At 42.7% G+C, this 21,755-nt stretch overlaps 1 protein-coding gene across 1 annotated transcript in view; it reads left to right on the top strand.

Moving 5' to 3' along the window:
• LOC149371618 (cell adhesion molecule Dscam1-like) overlaps window positions 1-21,755 on the top strand; it is a 437,517-nt gene that overhangs the window by 399,286 nt on the left and 16,476 nt on the right. Inside the window, exons 11-19 of the mRNA XM_089565876.1 lie at window positions 3,084-3,266; window positions 5,399-5,546; window positions 6,883-7,031; window positions 7,934-8,065; window positions 9,136-9,303; window positions 10,599-10,669; window positions 11,806-12,067; window positions 14,227-14,325; window positions 16,676-16,861. Coding sequence (XP_089422002.1) covers window positions 3,084-3,266; window positions 5,399-5,546; window positions 6,883-7,031; window positions 7,934-8,065; window positions 9,136-9,303; window positions 10,599-10,669; window positions 11,806-12,067; window positions 14,227-14,325; window positions 16,676-16,861 — 1,398 coding nt within the window. The remainder of the gene's footprint in view (window positions 1-3,083; window positions 3,267-5,398; window positions 5,547-6,882; window positions 7,032-7,933; window positions 8,066-9,135; window positions 9,304-10,598; window positions 10,670-11,805; window positions 12,068-14,226; window positions 14,326-16,675; window positions 16,862-21,755) is intronic.

Here is a 21,755-nt window from a genome sequence, read left to right as displayed (position 1 = left end):
AGCTTGCAGCGCTGAGGAACAACATTTGTAAGAACTGAGAGGCGAAGAATGCAGAAGCATTATATGCTTGCGGTTAATATACACTAAAATTGCACATTCTGGTTTTTCAGAAGCGTCGACTATATATAATAATCGTGCTGTATTGCAACGTATTCAAGAACCATGCTACCGTTTTTTTTTAAAACACAAACAGCTCATTTTCAGAGTGAGCTATACGCACATTCGCAAAAAATTCTTTTCTCGCTCTCTCTCTCTCTCTCTCTCTCTATATATATATATATATATATATATATATATATATATATATATCAGACAAGTGAAGGGAAATGAGGGGCTCGTTATACATTTAAGAGAAGCCGAACATAAGAGGAGCTGTTGGCTTCTATATATATATATATATAAGTGGGTGGCGCTGATGAACACTCTCAAGGTTAGGTTACTTGTAAACATAAATACCCCCGAAAGCAGAAGAATTGACAGCCGTCGCCATAGCTCAGAGGTAGAGCACCGGACGCGTAATTCGGAGGTCGTGGGTTCGGATCCCACCTGCGGCAGGTGGTTGTTTTTTCTTCTGCTTCTCTAATCAGTTATCTTTAAACGATAACATATTCAGTAATATTCTAAATTGATCAACACCACAAAATAAATAACTTAAAAAAAAATCCCCTGTGCCCCTTGGTTTCTGTGGCTGTTGGCTTCTGTCATATTTATAACGAGCCCCTCATCCCCTTCCCTTGTTTGCTTAAATGCTTAGCGAGGGCCTCGATTCTGGCAGCCTTGACGCCTTAGGAAGCATAAGAGGGTTCTCACGCAGCTTCCACCCTCTCCGTTCGATGACGTTCTACGTCACACCTGCGGTAACTCAGGACGTTCTACGTCCGCCGCTTATGAACGTGGGTGGCGCTGATGAACACTCTCAAGGTTAGGTTACTTGTAAACATAAATACCCCCGAAAGCAGAAGAATTGACAGCCGTCGCCGTAGCTCAGAGGTAGAGCACCGGACGCGTAATTCGGAGGTCGTGGGTTCGGATCCCACCGGCGGCAGGTGGTTGTTTTTTCTTCTGCTTTTCTAATCAGTTATCTTTAAACGATAACATATTCAGTAATATTCTAAATTGATCAACACCACAAAATAAATAACTTTAAAAAAAATCCCCTGTGCCCCTTGGTTTCTGTGGCTGTTGGCTTCTGTCATATATATATATATATATATATATATATATATATATATTGCGGGGTGAAATCATGAAATCATAAGGTGTTTAAATAACAGCTCGCATGATATTCCATGTGCCTTCGCGCACAATTAAAGGCATGTAGACACGACGACCTACAATATTCTTTCATTATTCTTCCATGTCTGCGAAAACTGCACAGTAGCACAGCCGAAGACACGCCTAAATTTCATTCCAAGAATAATATTAGTCAATAACGTTCCCAGCTTCTGCTTCTCCTCTGTCCTCGCAGCTATTTTGAAATTGGCACTGTGATGCTAGAATTCGCCCACACTGCGCCTGAGCAAACTAAGAGTGATCATACAATACGATATTCCAGTTTATAGCAAGAAGCTTATATATACAGTAACAAGGGTTACTGACAATTTTTCAATTAAAAACTCTTCGGCTAGCGCTTGAAACATATAACAGATTTCATCTTGAAACTCATTTTTTTGCAACACCAGAACTACCACAAAACCCATATCCCCTTTCGGCACATGACAATAAGAGCACCAAAAGCAAGAACAAATTACGGATTCCAAACGATTAGATATCAAATGACTACCTTTTTGAATGAAAACAAAAAATTTAATGACCTCCTGCATCAATGCAGAACTCAAAAAATATACAAGAGAAAAGTGATGGCACTGTTGACTGCATGACTAACCGGTACATCCTGTGACATATTGTAAATTTATAGCAGTTAACATGATGATATATATTTTTTCTCTTTTATAATTCCCAGTAACCCAACAGCACGCATCTCAACAACTTTGAAGCTACCTTAACAATGTTGTACAGTTTTTTTGTTTTCCTTTTAACGTGCCAGCAAGTGTCACGGCGACCGCTACATTTATTGTATTTGTTTATTTTGTGTGTATATATGCTGCATGCAATTTGCTTACCCCCAGGGAGGAAGGCCCTCGTCAGGCACCACGCCTTTTGGCCTCCTTCCTGAAGTGTATGAGACACACTTCGAATAAATACTTTTCAAACATTAGTCAGAGCAAGAAGAAACTTCATACATTGTCTTGGCTAAACATCCACCCTCCGTGTTACTGCGCCGAAACACCAAATAATCAGTCTGTAATTTAATTCCCAAGCTTGCAGTACGTTGAGGGCAACTTCCAGTACTGTAATTGTTTGTAATAATACTAATCAAGCATTTCTTCGACATTTACAAATTTTTTATCCTTTATTTTACTGTCGTCACACCTTTCTTTCTCCGTTCTTCTCTCTGAACAGCACCTTGTGTTCGTGAAGGATTTCATGGGATATTTATGTCATATCGAAGTCTGAAAAATATCACCATCGTCCGTCCGGGGAATTTACAGGCGTGTCAGGCGGCCGGAAATGTTATCACTTGTTCTTCGATAAACTGGCATATGTCGACGTCTTAGAATCGACTAATCGCTCGTAACACATAAATTCGCTCTTCAGCAGCTAACTCTTTTCATTACTTTTAATCACCAATGTCTGGAAACTGACAGTTCCTTGAGTTTATAATCACAGCACCCGCTGGATAAATTTTGTGTCTGGCTGCGTTTCTTCTTTACTTAATTTAATTCTACAAAATGAACGAAAGAAGAAGTCAGAGGAGGATTGACTAAGTCCCTGAGTGAAAGAGTTTGAGCGCAAAAAAAAAATAGCGAGAAAATAATGGCATGAACGACACAAGACAAAAGAAAAGAAATACTTTAACCAGCAAGCCTAAATAACAGACTGTGAAAATGAGCGGGGGAACTTGATTCAATTTCATTTCTATGAGAACAGATGAGCTCCGGAGGCTACTACCCGCTCAAAGAACGGTGATCGCAGGGTCTCATTCAGCCCTTACTCTCATCTTTCTCCATTGCCGCCCGCAGGCAAGAAAAACGAGAAGGTCTCCGAGTTTCGGAGTGTCGTCAGCAGCCCCCACATGCACGTGCTGGAGAACGGATCGCTGGTCATATCCGAGGTGACGCTCGAAGACCAGGGTCACTACCTCTGCGAAGCCAGCAACGGAGTCGGGCCTGCACTGTCTGCTGCCGCCTTCCTGGACGTCAACGGTGAGGCTGGCAGATCACCGATGTACGAGACGGTTGCTCGAAACACCTTGTGGCCCACAGGCCTAAGATGTACGGCCATAAATCGCTCTCAGTGCCAGCAGCACATACGGCTTCAACGCGGCTATTAAGTACCTTTTCTATCCAAATAAAATACGGTGCCAGCTAGATGCTTGGCGCAGGCGCAGCAACTCCTCGGTTCAATCTCTGTTGTCCCTAGCCCATCTGCGCGTTCATACAATGGCCAACATTTTTTTAGAGTACAATATTTAACTTTCATGTGCCACCTTTTGAAATATTCTATACATGCATTACTTATAATCAGCTATTTTTGCTGCTTCGTGATGCCTCGATGTCTCTTTGTAAGTGCGGAAACAATCAATGGTGGAAACCTCGTGCATTGGGAAATAAGCCAGACAGTGCCGCTCTACATAACTTTATCTGCACTTTTTCTCATTTATTTTCTCTCTTCATGAGTTCAGTTTAGCTTAATGGATGGATATGGCTGTGTCAAGATGCAGTGTGCCTTCAGTAATGTGCTTACCTCGCGGTGCACACAAACACGCGCACAATGCTACCTTGCGTAATCATTGGATTGTTGCTTCGCCACAGTAAGAGCTGTGCTGCAAAAAAGCACGCTTTACAGAGAAAAACCTTTAATTCGGTGTTTGGGCGATAGGGAGTGGGGGAAGTTTGTCAGTCGCAAGAAAACGGCTCGTCCGTCAAATTTTAAGGCGGCAGCGTTACGGGTACCCTGTCACAAAAACCCGGCGTCGGCGTTGGGAGAAAAAAACCCAAAAGGTGGCGCACGTCCGTGAGAAAGGAGCAGAAAGTGACGTCTCCGGTTTAAATGAGGAGGAGGAGGTCTCTGGTCTAAATGATAAAGACCAGAGAAATTTGTTTCTGATATGATAATCAGAGCAACGCATTACAATCATTGATGGAAGCATTTCATGCTTGCTGAATTAAAAGAAGTATAAAATTGACAACCTTCCATGATGTGTTGTTGGCTTATATAGGCGATGCTTGCAAAGTGGTAATAACAGAATGTGTTTTAAAATGAGTTCCGAAAGTTTTACCCAGTATACCTCACAAATATTCAAAACGCGTCCATTAGTGGCTTAAAATCGTGGATATTCACAGCAAGTTTTAGGCCGCAAAAAAGATGAATGCTCAGCAAACTGTGCTTGAAAGAGGACTACTTGATCCTAATCTGGATCTTTATTGAGATTTCAGCATAAATTTTCGCAATACGCGACTTTCTAATGGTCCAACGGTCACCCGAATTTCGATAGATATACGTTGATTAATTTATCCTGAAACAAATTGCAGCCACGCATTCTATTTTATAGCAAGTCCTAAGACACCCGAGTTTCATGGTCTGTTAAGGCTGCTTCTACAGAAAACATTTCGTGATCATACTTTTAATGTGTCTTCCTTCTTCACAAACTTGCAGAATATGCACATCGAAGATTTCATGGACAATGAAGTGTTGCGAATTTTCCTGAATTCAGAATATAAATATAATTTTGGTTTGAAACATGTTTCCTTCGCACTATGTTTAACTAACGAATAAAGAAATAAAGAAAAACGTTCACAACAGTCTACTATCGTGACGCTTTTAGCAAAACATTATTTTAATACTTCTTATCATGGCATCAGTAGGCATCAGTGTTGAACACATTCAGCAATATGTGGCGTCATCATACGGAAATCGTGAATCGTAATACTCGCAAACCATTGTGGACCTATGCGTATGTAAAGCAATGACTGAAATAAAGACTCCGACTCACATGCTTCCCACCCTTTCCGTGGCCTCCCAGTCGTATTTCTCTAAGTAAGCAAACAATACGGATCCAATTAACACTTCGCTAAAAATATCACTGTTTTCTTCGTTCAATTCCATCACTTGCACTGCATTTTAACCTGCGGTCGTTCCTAAAGTTCACCGCATTCATGTTGCTGTTCAGCGTTAGAGTTTGCGGCATTTTTTGAATATTTTAATCACACAAAAATGATGGCAGAGGTTGGTGCCTTACAGCAGTGCCGGCTACTTTGGCTGCTATAGGAGCCAAAAAACGCAGGCTTGGCTCAAGGACGCGTAACAAATGCTCCTTGTCTCATTCAAAGCGCAGTTCCTCCGTACTTCACCGAGGAGTTCGAGACCAAGACGGTTAAATCCAAGGACGACGTCACAATTTCCTGCGAGGTGTTCGGAGAAACCCCGCTGACAGTGACGTGGTCTAAAGATCGAAAACCCTTCGGAGACCTTTCTCTTCCACGGTACGTCCAGCCTCCACCCATTCATTCAGGAATCACCAATCAACTACCATTAAACACTGAAAATGAGTCGTCATGCTTCAGGCCCATTACGGGAGCAGCAAGGCGCTCCATTCACGCATTCGTTGAAATGACAGTCGACTGTCGTCTTCAGTGATCAGTTGCTACTGAAGTATATTAGTACTTCAATAAGCATGCATATATTTTAGTCTCAGCTATGTAATGTGTAAAAAAAGGTTGCTGTTTCATTTGATTTCCAAAATACAGGGTGTCATAAATTAGGCTTTCAGGATATTTAAGAACAAACAATCAGCACCACAAAAAAGTCATACACACCCCATGATTGGTTTCTGTACCATGACTAGTGCAGTAACTAGTCATGGTGTATGAGGCACGGCGAGAAGTGTCTTGTCAGACTCGACGCTTGCGTCGTTGATTTACTCTTCCAATGACATTGATTGACTCCTTCCAATGAAGTGTCATATGTATAGGCTATTCATTGCAACTCATCGTGATGATATGTCGCTTTAAAATGTAGTCTTCACAGCTTTCTTTACCTTGCTATGCCTGTTCTGTCCTTGAACATGCGCCGTATGTCATTTTTTTGTGTATTACTTCTTTGTGATTGTTTCGCTCTTATGAGAATAGCAAACGATTTCAAACATTTCATAACTATTCTGCTACTGACAAGTAAAAGCGATTATTGTCCGGCTTCTTTTCATGTGTCTTGGCAAGGTAATACTCTTAATATTCGATAGCAGATGATGGATGTTTAATCAAAGACTTAAAAAATGCCTATAGTCGAGGTGGTTACAAAAAAGAAATTCTCTTCAAGTACAAACTACCAGCCACGGCAGACTTCCGAGATTCCTTATTAACTAATGAAGCAATTTACGAACTCGCAAACTGCTAATTAGTTTCTTAAGAGCAAATTTTTGTGGCCAGTGGCACTGACAAGTTAGGTGCTGCGTGAAAAGCAATCTGACATCACTTTAAAGCGGGACAAGTGTCCTCCTAATCTATCCTATAAAAGTATATCTGGAGCATTTTCGTGGTTGAAAATCACTATAGTATCTTTTTGTCTGCACTCACAAGGGACGCACTCTTACTGTCCACCAAACTGTGCTCATTAAGAAGGTAATTAGTAACTTATTGGTCAATTTTGCTAGCCTCAATGCTTTTTTATAATTCCCGACATCAGTTGTGGTTGCCGGTTTGTTCCCAAAATGTTTTTGTTTTTCAGCTACCGTATGTTTAGGCAAGCTTGGTATTCTCTGAACACCATTGCAAGGCTATGCAGTAAACAAGAGAGTGAATTGTTCCGGTTGATACTTTTCAGGTTCGTTCTTCAAGAGGACACCACAGCTGAAGGAATAGTCTCCAAGGTCTTTATTCCGTCCGTGAGTCGAGAAGATTCTGGCGTGTTTGCCTGCGAGGCTACCAACTCTTACGGGAAGAAAGATCGCACTATTCAGCTCATTGTTCAAGGTGCTTTAATCTCTACTTCCCATACTGTGCACTGTTTCTCTACAATTTTATGCATATACAGAAGCTCTTTGCGGATGTTTAAAATGCGCCAATACAAGCTTCAGTTCAATAAGTGCTGCGATGTATCATGAAATGTGAGCCGCTAAATGATCTAATGATTGCTATTAAGCAAACAAGGGAAGGGGATGAGGGGCTCGTTATAAATATGACAGAAGCCAACAGCCACAGAAACCAAGGGGCACAGGGGATTTTTTTTTGAAGTTATTTATTTGGTGGTGTTGATCAATTTAGAATATTACTGAATATGTTATCGTTTAAAGATAACTGATTAGAAAAGCAGAAGAAAAAACAACCACCTGCCGCCGGTGGGATCCGAACCCACGACCTCCGAATTACGCGTCCGGTGCTCTACCTCTGAGCTACGGCGACGGCTGTCAATTCTTCTGCTTTCGGGGGTATTTATGTCGTGGGAGGTCGTGGGTTCGGATCCCACCGGCGGCAGGTGGTTGTTTTTTCTTCTGCTTTTCTAATCAGTTATCTTTAAACGATAACATATTCAGTAATATTCTAAATTGACCAACACCACCAAATAAATAACTTAAAAAAAAAATCCCCTGTGCCCCTTGGTTTCTGTGGCTGTTGGCTTCTGTCATAATGATTGCTAGCCAGACATAAACAAGAGACGTCGTACAGCTCTGATATGCATGTTAAATTACATCAGATTAGTGTGTTTTTTTTTTCTAATTTGCGGTGGTGTTGCCCTGTCGATTAAAGTCGTCAGATACTTTAAAATACTTACGGCAAACTGAGCAAAACGCCAAGAAAACAAGTCAAGCGCGCTCCGTGAGTGCTAGCAAAAAAAAAAATGTAATTTTTTATTGGCTCTTCTCACATGTCCATAGCTGCACCAGAGACTCCGAGAGATATGCGTATTGAACAAGTCACAAGCCGGTCCGTCACTTTATATTGGACGCAGCCTCACACGGGCAACAGCCCTATCCTAGGGTACACCATCCTGTACGTACCTGAAACCGGTAAGCAACTCCTTTAAGGGTTTTTTTTTTATTTCTAAAGATTGTACCCAACTACTTGCAGTGATTTTTGTACAGCTGAAGTTTAAAGATGCAGCAAGTACCTTCCACTCTCGAGGATTATTAGAAGGATCTATCTGTGGAAGCGTATGATAAGGTTCAAAGAAAGGGATGCGACAGCTTGAGAGATTGATTGCTACCGCTGCCAGCGTCGCATTTCCAAAGTTTACTTCTTCTTTGCTCAGTACTGTAGTTGTCTCGGTGTCTGGCAAATTGCCGAGAGACGCCCGGCTGGCTGCACGGTATCTCAACTTGCACGTGCGTTGAGGTATCGCAGCGTATTGCGGGGTCCGTTAACTTCCGAAAGACTGCAGCGACTTGGGTGTATAACTCTTGCGCGAGATTACTTCATCGGGCTTAGTTTAACCCACAGGAAGGAACCTCAGTTTAACTGACCCTCCTACCAGTCGGTAAGGAATGCCGGTCAATGTGAAAGTGCTCTATCTTCGGCATTCGTCAGGAAACTTGACAAGCAGGAACGGCAAGACGTGCCAACTACTACGTCTATATTATCTGCGGAATACAACCAAGAGGCTTTATCTTCTTTCCTTTTCTATCGCGCAACATTTCAACCATGTGGTTGTGTAGATGCTTGCTTCACAGTGCGAACACTGACGTTGCCTTTCTTTTGACGCACTGCTGATCACAAAAGAGAAACTAATAGATTCTGCATTGCTTTGTAACCATTCGTAAATTACAAAGAGCACGCACAGTGCACACCGTATCGAGTTAAGAGCAGCTTTCGTGTCAGCCCAAGCACCGCTCACGCACTCGGCACAAGCACGGTTTCAGCAAACCCTGATGGGAACCATAAATTCCGCCTCACAAGAATATAATCAGAGCCAGACTGAAAATTACTCCAGCTTCTTTTTTATGACCGCAACAATAACTTCAAGCCCACATATGGCGTGATGCAATCTAGCGTCGCTCTCTCGCGTGGATAACTATAGCGGACACCTAGATGAAAGCTTTTGCTTGCCGTGACATGTGATTGCTATGTTTTCTTTTCCAAGACAAGGTAACGTCGGCGCCAATGAGCATGCGTACCGGGACGCCTAGCAACCGCGCCACGCTCACTGGCCTAGTACCCGGGACGTCCTACATTCTTCGAATTGTGGCCGAAAACGCAGTTGGAAAATCCGGCCCCAGCGAGGAGGTACGGGTGTCCACTGATGAAGAAGGTAAGAAGCGTGGTCTTCAATGTCGACTCTGAAAGCTTTTTGCCATGACAGAATGAAATATTCCATTTTCTTTCTAAACTTTCACTGATAACCGACCAGAACCGCGTCTTCAGCAGGAGAACTTTGCAGTGCTCTTTAAAATTTTGATTATCCATTCGCGCCTTCGCAAAATTACCTAATTCACTCGTCCTGTGTCCTTTTCATGTCCTTGTTTCTCTCGCGCTAAGCGCCCCTCCAAATCACGACCTATTTTCCGTGGTAGTCATTTGAAAGCAGTTCGGATATCTTTGGACACAAAGCTGCCTAAATGGTTCAGGCGAGGTTTATGTACCCTGCTGGTATAGCAAAATTGGAAGCGGATCTAGAGTGGCGGTGTAAACTTAAATTTCTCCGTAAAAATTTTCCTGCGGCAGTTTTCCTTCGAATATATACCATTGTTCTTATTACTGCTTTTCAAACCTCGGTATTCGCATCCCAGTATCTTCCTTAATTTCATTCGTTGTTCTTTTTTTGCACCTTTTCATTATATCACACAAAGTCACCACTTGCACATGCTGCTTCCGTGAACGTCCCAATATTTCCTTCCCGCATTTCTTCACTTTCATTATCTCAATCACTCTTCCCTCTTTCGAAAAGCAGTACACCAGCTCGTGGAGCAGGCACGATTCGCTGGCGCCATCGAAAAAATATTATTTGAGTTTTTTTTTTTTTGCGTGTGTGCGTATGGACAGGGAAGGGCTGCGAGTCAATGCGCGTGAACTAAGATATGTTCCAAGGATAACATGGCATAGAGATAAGGCCAAAGCTGGCTTTGTTATAATTATTTCACGACCTTTACTACTCCTATATTTCTCGACACAAATTTGACAGCGCGTGTAAGACGAGTCTGTCTACAACTCTCCTTATCTGGATGTACTGATGAGCATCTTTACGATGCCTTTTATGCAACCTTCTTTTTTTCCCGAATTACGTAAATGTTTGATTCCTTCTTGTTCTTGCTTTAACATCTTCACTATCTCCTCTCTTTATCTGTGCTTCCTTTTTTTGTGTACTACGTTGCCTCTGCAGTCCTTTTTGTCTCACTTTCTTACGTTGTTCCTGACCTAGAGGAAGTCTGGAGCTGGTCCCTTTGCTTTTTAACTCAAACCTCTTCATTTCTAGCGTGTTCAGAGCAATAATAACAATAATTGTTCGCACGTGAACTATGCCACCACCAAACTATCCTTCATTGCATTCTTTCATCAACATGCGTCGACGTTAGATGTGAGATACTAACTGTGCCCGTTCGATTTCAGCTCCCTCCGGTTCCCCTTACGAAGTAAGAGTTACGGCAACAAGTTCAAAAACAATCCACGTGCGATGGAAGGTAAGACACGATGGAATGTGATTCTGTTTTAGCCATTACTCCGCAGTCTTTCTCATATATATATATATATATATATATATATATATATATATATATATATATATATATATATATATATATATATATATATATATATATATATATATATATATATTGTAAGATTTCACTACAACATTCAATATATTCGCAGTTCTCTCGTCGGCAGGCTACCATTTTTTTGCTATTAACGTTTTTGCTAGCGTCACAAGCTTGTCCTATTGGTTTTTTTTTTATGGCAGTCTTAACTGCTCGATGTGAGCGATGGAAATATTGTTAAGTAAATATTGTGTTAGAAGAATGAACCAATACTTTGAATAGTTCCATAACACTACCTGACAATTTTCTAAAATTCAAAATTTTTGTCCGAGAATGTCGAACATGGCTGTGTATAATTGTCTACACGTGGAGGCGTGTGCTTTTTGTCTCCGCTCGTCAGCACAAAAGACGCTATCAGCACCTTACTTAAAAGCGAACGCACGTCTTCGTACTGCTTTCTGCCCCTTGAATTGGGGCCTACCCATCACGAAGGGTCAGGGGACGCTGGGCGCTCAGCTGCGGAGAGTAAGGTCAAGGGCTTGATATCGGCCCCAGTGACCACATTTAGACATAAGCCAAACGCAAGAACAATCGGGTGCTGAGGGAGGTGCAATGCTGGCCCGTTAAAGAACTCCATGTGGCCAAAAAAAAAAATCCGGATGGTGGACTTTCCTCTAAGGCGTACCTCATGTACAACACTTGCTACGGAAAGTCTAAATTCGGCAGTCAACTACGTTAGGGTTCTTCTTTGATTTCCTTCCAAGTATTTTGCCACTTAATCAGTAGGTTTTGATAGCATGCACATCTTCGCTTTCAGAGGCTCTCGTGGTTGCGCACCAATCTGAGGCACTGTGTACGTTCTTCGCGTTCGACTTTTGCAACTCTCGTCCTTCTTTCCACTCTTCAGCTTTCTGTCCTTCCATCTCGGATTGTAAACGCCAATTGGGAACTTTAGAGATGTCACGCAGTGCACGACCGTCGCCGCAGAACAACATTGTTCACAGACATAACAACATTAAGTGAAACGAGGTATTCTTTTCTTCTTGGCCTTTCCCTTTCAGCCGCCACTGCAGGCCACCTACCACGGCAAACTGAAGGGCTTCCACGTGGGCTACAGGCCCATCAACACGCGCGAAACGTTCCAGTTCCAGACAGTGAAGCTGGACGATGGCTATGACGGCGCGAGTGCCGAAAAGAAAGAGAACGAGTACGAGATTCGCGGTCTGCGAAGGCACACCCAGTACGCAGTGGTGGTGCAGGCCTTCAACAACAAGGGTGCAGGCCCACTGTCTGAGGAGGCGACGGTTCAGACACTCGAATTCGGTGAGTGTAGAGGCGGGAGGGTATGAAAGCCATAAACGTGAAGCTTCTATGACGCTCTTGCATATATTTCGACGCATTTCGCTTTGAAATTGAGACGACGTTCAAAAGTGCAGCGCCATCCTTGGCACAACACTGTTTGCACAGAAGGGGCAGAACAGTGTTCGAGTTATTATACAGGGTGCTTCACGGACAGTTAGCAATTTCTAAAGATAGGCTCTTTTAGTTACAACAGCGTTCACTTCGGAAAAACACTGTCAGCGGTGTATGCAACAAAATACAGTTGACTTTTTAACCAGCAAGCTAATAATGAGTAGTTAACTTTTTAACAAACACACTTAAAGCCCTCATTTATTGAGTTGTTTTTAGTCCACCGTAATACACATATCAGTTTCTAGGTTTTAGAAAATTCCGTTTTCACCGTCGCTGCAGCCGAAGGATTTTTGGGGCAGTACACGGCCGAAACCGAAACCACGCCTCTGGAGAGAGCTCTAGCCACGCAAACGAGTATGCGTCACGCAGTGGGGCCCCTGTCATGTTCTCTCTGCCCGTTCGCCGCTCCCAATCGGGAGTTGCGAAAAGAGTACGGGACACTATTCATTATTAATTAACCAGCACGCTTGTTAACAAGTCTTAGCTGTATTCTGTTGCATACCCCTGGTGACAGTGTTATGTCGAAGAGAGCGGCCTTCTAACTCAAAAAGATTATTTTTTTTTTAAATTGCTAACAGTCTTAGGGAAAAAAATCTGCATGCTAAAGTTTCAGAACGCGTCGATTGTGTGGTCAGGTGATCCTGTCGCATTCAGCAAAATCTCAAGAAATTCTCTAATTTCTAACGCATCTTGCCGACCTTGCGAAGGCCAGAAAGACAGAGTGACGAGGTGGTAGCGGAGGCCAACCACTTGTGTGCTTCACTAAGCGTGCTAGCACTTGCCTTTACATCACCTGAAAGTGTGGTCTGTGCGGCGTAGGCTGTGCGTTCTGAATACACCACCACAAATTATTTGCCAGGCAATTTGTGTAACGGTGTGCGTTTGCTTCTAGCGATTTCAGGCAATGGAGTTTTAAATTTTCCTCATATTTAGTACAGTAGTAGTCAGCAGTACACCACATTTCTTCCATTTTTGTTCTGATTAAGTTACTGTGAGTGCGTTTGTTGTATCAGCAGCTTATGTCGCGCTCACAGTGGAAGCGCTAGCAATAGTTATGATATGATATGAAACACTTTATTTTCTTTCAACTGAAAGTGGAAGACCAGGCAAAAGGCATGGAGCCTGACAAGGCCTCGTCTCCCGTCTGAAATTCGCAGTGGGCAGCTTCAATACATATACAGGTTTTCCTCCTGTTGAAACGGTATACATAATGACAGAAGAATATAAAATACATATAAACACAGAATGATGGTTATAGGTTAAACAAACTTCCGCGGTGAAACAACACAAAAACTTAGGTTTCGCGACAACACATTTTAGTGAAGACATGAATTAGCGTTTGTGATGGATGACACTGACAGAAAACCGGGGCAAATTTACAGAAACCAAAGGTTTGCATACGCCTCACGGGTACCTATATGTATAAATTATCTTCAGTGATCTGTAAAAATTCTTTATAAGTTGATTTGAATGACTTACATGCTAGCGTAAAATCAATGTAGCGTCCATGGCGGTTAAGTATATTTATTACTTGATAATCAATATCCTGTTTACCATAATTAGTTCTAATTCTTTTAGTTGTATGTGTATAAGTTCAAAAGCTGTAGTGTGGCGACCTACCTGAAAGTTTAGTGTAAAGCTTTTCTTTGTGGATTAATTGCATCAGCTTAGAGTAGTATACTTTATTGGCCGGTAACATATCGTGTCTTAAGAATAGTGGCTGGGTTGGTAAGTCACTTATTCTGCCTTTATAATTTTCAAAAATACGTAGAACGCGTTTTTGCAGCACCAGCAACCTATCATAATTTCCTTTCGTCCTAGTGCCCCACACTAATATTGCATAGAGTAGACGTGAGTTCTCCACTCGCGCCAAGCGCTTTTTTTACCGTCACGAAAAGGTTTCTCGCGTGTAAAACAAATGCTTTACCAGGTTTTTTCGCCTTCATTTTTGAACTGCATTAAGCTATCAGTGCACTACCAGTTCTATACCGTTCTTAATATTTCCGCAGATCCTCCACCGGCACCCCAACTGTTCGTCACTTCAAAGTCGTCCTCCACGTTGGAGCTGGAATGGAAGTTTTCAGAAGCAAGTGAAGCGCCGATTACAGGTCAGCTTTACTAAAAGTAGCGCTTTGTAAGCATCCAAGACACGCTCCTGAATGTAATGAGCAGCTTCATAACGTTTTTATGAGCGCAAATTTTACAAAGACGCACGAAGATCGCAAACGATACGTCTGCGTCTTCCTGCGTCTTTGTAAAGTTTGCGCCTGTCTTCTTTACTGTGTGGCGTTTATTTGTCGGCTGTAGTTCCCTTGCATCAAAAACTTCATGAACATTCTCCAACTTGTCCAGCTTTCGATTCTGTAGAAACAGTTTCCTCGGTCTAACACTTGCTTGAAGCGTAGGTTTTATGTTGTACCTTATTTGTGCGTTTGGAATTTCATCTCACTGCTCAACGCATCGTCGTGCATGGCAGTTGGTCACAATGGCACGGGGAAAGTCTCTGGCTCGCGGATGCAGCCGTCTAACTGTTCCAAGCGCTGGAATAAAAAAATAATTGCTCCATCCACTCAGCTCAGCAGGCTTCGTTCATTCTGTTGTCTATATACTGATGTCACATACAGGGCCGACTGCGCTTCTCTGAATCGCCAGAATAGTCTTAGTAACGCTAACACTGCACAGTTGGTTGCTAAAATAAGTAATTCCCAGGCTAAACTTCTTATGTCCCTAACTAGGATGTTAAAGGACGCCTATTTATTTTGTGTTGCAGCATTGCATTCTTTTTCCTATAATTATTCTTGCAATCCTATTTCTGACCGCCAGCCTGCGCTTATATATAAATAAGCATATTAACAGTAATCGTTGTAATAAGTTACACTAAATGGTTGAATACCTGTGTACCTCAGGAGGCAAAGTATACAGCGTATAGTACTGCTAATCTCCTCGGTATGAAGCAGCAACCTCTAACTCAAGAAAATTATAATGCCTTGTTCAAAAATCATTAAGAATAACATTATTATTTCGCACTCGTACGAGGAAACAACAGTTGACAAAAGATGTCACGCTAATGTCAGTAAATACGAACTAGGTACTACACCCATCTCTGCTAACTGATCACAGTGGACCACAATATGAGGGAGACATCAGCCGTAGTATAAGAATAGCTCTGAACACAACTGGCATAAAAGCTGTTTACTGACATTTCCAGAAAGATAACTGGGATGTAGTTACGACTGTTAAAGGCAGGTTGCCGCGGTATTCAGAATTGTGCGCAGGTGTGCTCACGAAAGAAGCAAAGCAACTACAGGCAATAGCGGTGCTGAAAGACACACTGAGCTGCCGTCGAGATCAGAATGCCACAGGTTGTCGGTCCCGTTCTGTGTAAACACAAATTCGAACTTTCCAGATAATGCGCTTGCATCCTCCCGGCCAGCCTACAAAATTGCAGAATGGATTGCCGGTGTCGCAGCAATCTTTCGTGAACAGTCCAGTCGTGTCAAGCGACCATGCGGAAAGTAATTTTCGCCCGCAGTCATATTTGCTAGCGCTTGACACGAAGACAGAGTAACACATACGCACAAGACAGACGCTAGCGTATGTGTTACTCTGTCCTCGCGTCGAAACAAGCGCTAGCAAATATGGTTGTGAATGATTTCCAACTAGTCCCAAATTTCCGTTTTAATTTTCACCGTATGTCGAAGTGAAAGATATAATGCAGTGCACTAATGGTCTCAAAAAAAGAACCTTCTTTAAGAACGCAAACCTAACATTGTTGCAGTGTATGCTGAACCTTCTTCCAACGTTGACATATGTAAGTAGAACTTTGAGGCTAGCGAGAAGGTTTGACAAGAAATGGAAGACCGCGCAACGAAAATTGGAAAAAAAATAATGAAATACCCTATGAGTGCAAAGCTAGATAGACGAAGATCAAATAACTAATGCCGACTGATGATATTCTAGCTAACATCAAGTGATAGAAGTTTTCTTGGGTTGGACATGCGTTACGCATAATAGATAAGTTGTTGTCCTAAAGAAACAGGGCAGATATGTAAAGGTTGGAAGGATGCCTGGCGGCTGCAGAGCACACGAAACGTTTAGTGGAACACATTAGCAATTATCAAGCGGGCGCGACTAGTTCCCGACCTGCAGCGGTCGGGTGCAAATCAGCACAAGAGGGGACCTTTCTTAACTTGTTGTTTTTGATGGGGGGGAGAGAGACTAATATTTGTGGTTGTGGCAGTGTTGATGATGATGATGGTGATGGTGGTGATGGTGGATAGTAGCAGTTATCAAGGTGATTGTGATAAATTAAGGCTTCAGCCACACCTAAGAGGTGGCTGTCGAGCTACGAGTAGTATTTTGTGATAGTCACGCCAGCCCGTGACTACAACTTTGCGTCTTTTGCTTGGCGCAGTGCTTCAGAATGGTTGAGCTGAGCGCCGCGCCGGCATGTTTCAGGGTACGTCATCCACTACAAGAGCGAGTACGGCGAGTGGCAAGAGACGCAGGTCAACTCCAAGCTGAGCAAGCACCTGCTGACAAACCTGATATGCGGAAATCACTACCAGATCACCATCACTGCCTTCAACTCAGCAGGAAGAGGCGCGCCCAGTGAAACAGTCAGCGCTGAGACGACCGGAAGAGGTGAGACCAGCAACATTTACACCCGTCGACTTAACTGCATTTATTAAACCGGACTTTCAAGGCGAAAGCCTTTAATGGCTCATACTATCGTCCGTTAGCAGATGGCGTCATACATTTGCCAGCGTTTAACTCGTGTTAACTCGGGAACTAAAAAAGTTAGGAGAATACGAACGGTTGCTTCAGATAGAAGAGGAAAAAATAAACCTAGAATCCAAGTTTGATGACTGTAGATTAATTAATTAATTAGAGGCAAAAATGTCGAAATTGCGTCGAAATAGCGCGGACGTCGATATAGCCACGGGAACGGCGTGACGCCACATACACCGGAAGTCGTCATGGCATAGTGTCCTCGGCTTTCGCCTCTCAACACTTTAGCTGCCAAAGTGTCCCCGCAATTTTTGTACTCCATGCGGGATTTCTGTCGAGACCTCGTAACTCATCGAAACCTTTCAAGCAAATTGAGTGATGAGGTCGTCCTTCTATCCAGGCGCGAGGTCCGTACTAGCGATATACCAGGGAGGAAACGCTCAGGCAAGACCATCGAAATGAATCATTTTTCAATTATTTTATCAAAATTTCATAACCTGTCAAACAAGTGAGGGCCATTTTTGCGCGTTGACTGTGTAATGCCGGCCGTATCATATACGATAAAGAATGCAAAAAAGTTAATTTTTGTATTTAAGCTGGTACAGGTATACAAGCATACCAGGTACGCCAGAGATGCTCGTCAGTGGGTTTTAAAAGCAGGTTTTTTTGATCAAAGAGCCACTTTTTGCGGGCATAGTAATACCAGCTTAGGCAGACATCAGAAAACAGGCGAGTCATGTGAACTAGTAGAATGATTAACTGAATTCTAAAAGTCAACTTTTTAACTATTACCGATAGACGACTGGTTGTAATTAGAGGTCTGTTGCCTGTCATTAGTAATACCCATTCTACCCATTTCCTACCAGTTTTTAGAGCCTCGAAACCGCGATTACCCTCGCCGCTATGGCGAAACAAATATGGGCCATTTTCCGAGCCATTCGAAAACGGAGCGGCTTCAAAGAGCGCACAGCTACGCCCATCAAGTGGCGTCAGTCTGTGACGCACGTGTCACGTGACACTGTCTGCCACGCTCACACACGAGCACCGAAGTAGTGAGGAGCGGGAAGAGCCGCAGCACAGACGGAACAGATATTGCCACGTGGTACATGCGCCACGTGGTGACGCCCTTTGATGGACATCGCTTTGCGCTCTTTGCAAGCGCGTGGTTTTCAAATGGCGTGAAATATGGCTCCAATTTCTTGGGCCACAGCGGCAAGAATAATCACGTTTTGAAAATTCATAAAAAGGAAACACTGTCACTAACGTCCGGTTACAAATCTCTAATTGCAATCAATTGGGCGCCTATCGAAACAGTTAAAAAGTTAACTGTTAGAATTTAGTTAATAACTTCACGAGTTACCATGATTCGGCTGTTTACTGGTGTCCGCCAACAATGGTATTACTATGCCGCAAAAAGCGGCTATTTACCAGAAAAATCTATTTTAAAAATTAGTGGCGGGCTTTCCCAAAATACCTGGTGTATGAATCTGTTCCTTAAATTATCGCAGAAAAGTCCTAACAAACTTATCAATGGTATGCAGTAGGCGCGGGGTTCGATTCCCATTGCCGCCGAGTACCAACCGGTGATGTAATGCGCGCAAGCTTTCCTTTATCGTCCACTCGTTTCAGCTGTTGAGTTTATCAAGGTTAGGAGAAAAAACTGCTGCCTAATGTGAACGATAATATTTGCAGAAATTTTAACTCCCCGGGAATTGATTGGCGAAATACAGCCTCGAGGACAGCGCAAAGAAAATACAAATTTCAGGGAACTCTTGGTCTACCGTCCTCGCTTTATTTGAGCTAAGCAGTAAATCTTCCTGAGGAGGCTACTTTATACTAGGCTTCGAGCTGAAACCAAAAGCAAAAACAAATAAGTTCGAACTTCTTGCTGGGCTAGTTGGTAAGTCATTGTAAAGTGAAGGCGCCAAAAACAACACACACACAAGACAAGAGAACGGGAGTGAGCGCTCTGTCCCGTTCTCTTGTCTTGTCTTGTCTTGTGTGTGTGTGTGTGTGTGTGTGTGTGTGTGTGTGTGTGTGTGTGTGTGTGTGTGTGTGTGTGTGTGTGTGTGTGTGTGTGTGTGTGTGTGCGTGTGCGTGCGCGTGCGTGCGTGCGTGCGTGTGTGTGTGTGTGTGTGCGTGCGCGTGCGTGCGTGCGTGTGTGTGTGCGTGCGTGTGCGTGCGCGTGCGTGCGCGCGCGCGCGCGTGTGTGTGTGTGTGTGTGTGTGTGTGTGTGTGTGTGTGTGTGTGTGTGTGTGTGTGTGTGTGTGTGTGTGTGTGTGTGTGTGTGTGTGTGTGTGTGTGTGTGTGTGTGTGTGCACGCGTGCGCGCGTGTGTGTGCGCGCGTGTGAGTGCTCGTGTGTGCGTGCGTGTGGTTTTTGGCGCCTTTACAAATAAGTGCGACCCCGTCTGGCAGTATGTTCGTAGTCATGCCAACATTTCATAAAGATGGAAACTCCTGAACGCCCCATAAGAAGAATTGCTTATTATGCGAGTTACTACTCAGTGAATCGTTAACATTCTCGGTGCGATTCTTACGTGCTAGACAAAAATTGATGCATGTTTTAGCACTAGAGATCAATTAGCTTAAAGAAAGACGCAATCTCAAAATTTACATCACCTCATCTACTCAGAACACCAGTTCTCTTAAATCAAGCGTTGCGCTAACGGCTGCAACGGCTGCATTCGAAATCAAAACTACCGTCATATGACGGTGATATGAAACACTGCCAGAAACAGACATGGCTCTGTAAAACACAAACTTTCAGTGGAATACTTGACATTAATCACCCAAAAAGCGTGCTAAAACAGTAAGAGAAAGCTTTGAAAAGTAGTCAGCCAAATGCATTCGTCATTCTTATTCAATAATTAAGGACCAAAACCTCATCTGCAGAGGAAGGAGCAGAATTTAACGCATATTTTTGTTCCGTACACACAGATTGAGATCCGATACAATTTGACGTCTTTATTGTGTTAAGTCATGGATGACATTATTATCAGCACCGAAGATCCAAATTCAGTCATTTATCATCCTTGAGTTCACTCGGCGCATGAATCACGCGATATTTGTGATATGATGAAACGCCAGTTGTGAAATATCTAATAAATTACTTTTTCTTTAACCAGCATAGTTTTCGGCAGTCTGCTTCCTGTGAAATAGAATTATTCCAGTATACAAGGAATCTTCGTTTCGTCATCCGTGATTCTAAGTTACTAATGCCATATTGATTTTTCAGAGGCCCTCTATGGGGGTCCTGATAACCATTTGTTTATATTAAAGCTTACCATCCTCAGCCTGAATGACTGCGATTTAAGCTGAATTTCGAACTTTCAAAAGTGCCCTTACGAACCAGTTCGCGTCTACGACTGCCATTGAGCTTGAGCATAATTTATATCAGGCATACTCCCAGGTTCAGCATTGGGCCCAAATTATGTTTTTCATGTACACCAATATCATAAGCCTAAGCACGTTGCTTGTACCAAATTATTGTGAGATGAGTGCGTTATTCAGGGGATATCACATTCTCTTTAGTTACTCATTCCTTGTAATCGCAGTTCAAGAAACTATCTGCATAATGCAAGAAGAGAAAGTGGAAAATAATGTATCTACATAAAGACACTGACATTCATTCCATCTAACCGCGAATTCATTCTCATTTAATTACGTTACAAGAGAAACTGTGTCCAGCTTCAAGTACCTAGCCATCCACCTATCTTCTAATCTAAAAGGGCACCAACACATATTAGTAAGGCATCAAAAGCGGTTTGGTTTATAACACTGATTTTACGTTCAACTATTTCGTCGCCAAACTTTTAGCTCACGCCGTCTTACTGCGCATCAAAGAAGAATATATTTCACGAACATGAAACCTGCACCAGTCAATGTATAGTCTATTAAAAGCAAAACTGTCCGCTTCGTTTTAAGGTATCATTCATTAACATCGAATACTACAGTAATGAAAGCACTACTATTTTTAACGTCCATCGAAGGACGATGACTACTATAACTTATTTATAGCGTGCCTTATCACTCAGAACTGTCGTTCAATGGCTCTCATGTTAAGATAATCTATTAGGTTTTTCTGAAACTGGACCGCCCCTTTAGGTTTCAGCCCTTTTTAGAGCGAACTAACTGGTGTATTAATTTGCCGCTTTACTCAGTAGGATAAAATCCCACTGGATGTCGCATATGCAATCTATCCCGATGCATTTATCGATCACTAAAACGATTTTTAAAAGTATTTGTGTGTTTTATTTACACAGAACGTGCAATTATTTTCTGCGTCACTATTTATCTTTCGCAGATAATTATAGTCATGTGCGCGCGCGGGGAACACCGCGTATGCCTTGCAATTGCACTGCCCTACACACAAACACTTATTACACAAAACAGTACAGAAAAACAACAGCATGGCACAGTCTTTCAGAGGCTGAATTGACATCGTGGGAGGGAACAGCGCGAAACAAAACGACGGACAAAAGAAGACGACACAAAGACAGCCGCTAATAACTCTGAGCTTCATTGGTGCCAGGACCACTCGATCGATTTGAATTCTGCGAACTGTCTTCTATCATCAACAGCACTGACATTTTGAGGAGCCTAGAATCGAAGAATATGCCATTGATTACATCCAGAACTGCGTGTTCAAGTTGGAGTACGCTGAACAGAGATTTAAAAAAAAGTTTCTCGTGGCCTCTATAACATTAGCAATTACCAAAACTGCTAAATACAGTGCACGTGTGTTTCCAAATTGAAAGAGAGGCTGTAGCAGTAACAAGCTGATTCGGTTGCGGGCCTTGGAAGCGG

This window comes from Amblyomma mixtum, chromosome 1 (genome assembly GCF_055824585.1).
Source record: "Amblyomma mixtum isolate Tamu chromosome 1, ASM5582458v1, whole genome shotgun sequence".
NCBI lineage: Eukaryota > Metazoa > Arthropoda > Arachnida > Ixodida > Ixodidae > Amblyomma > Amblyomma mixtum.
The sequence above is the reverse complement of the archived record's forward strand: the minus strand, read 5'-3'. Positions and strand labels throughout refer to the sequence as shown.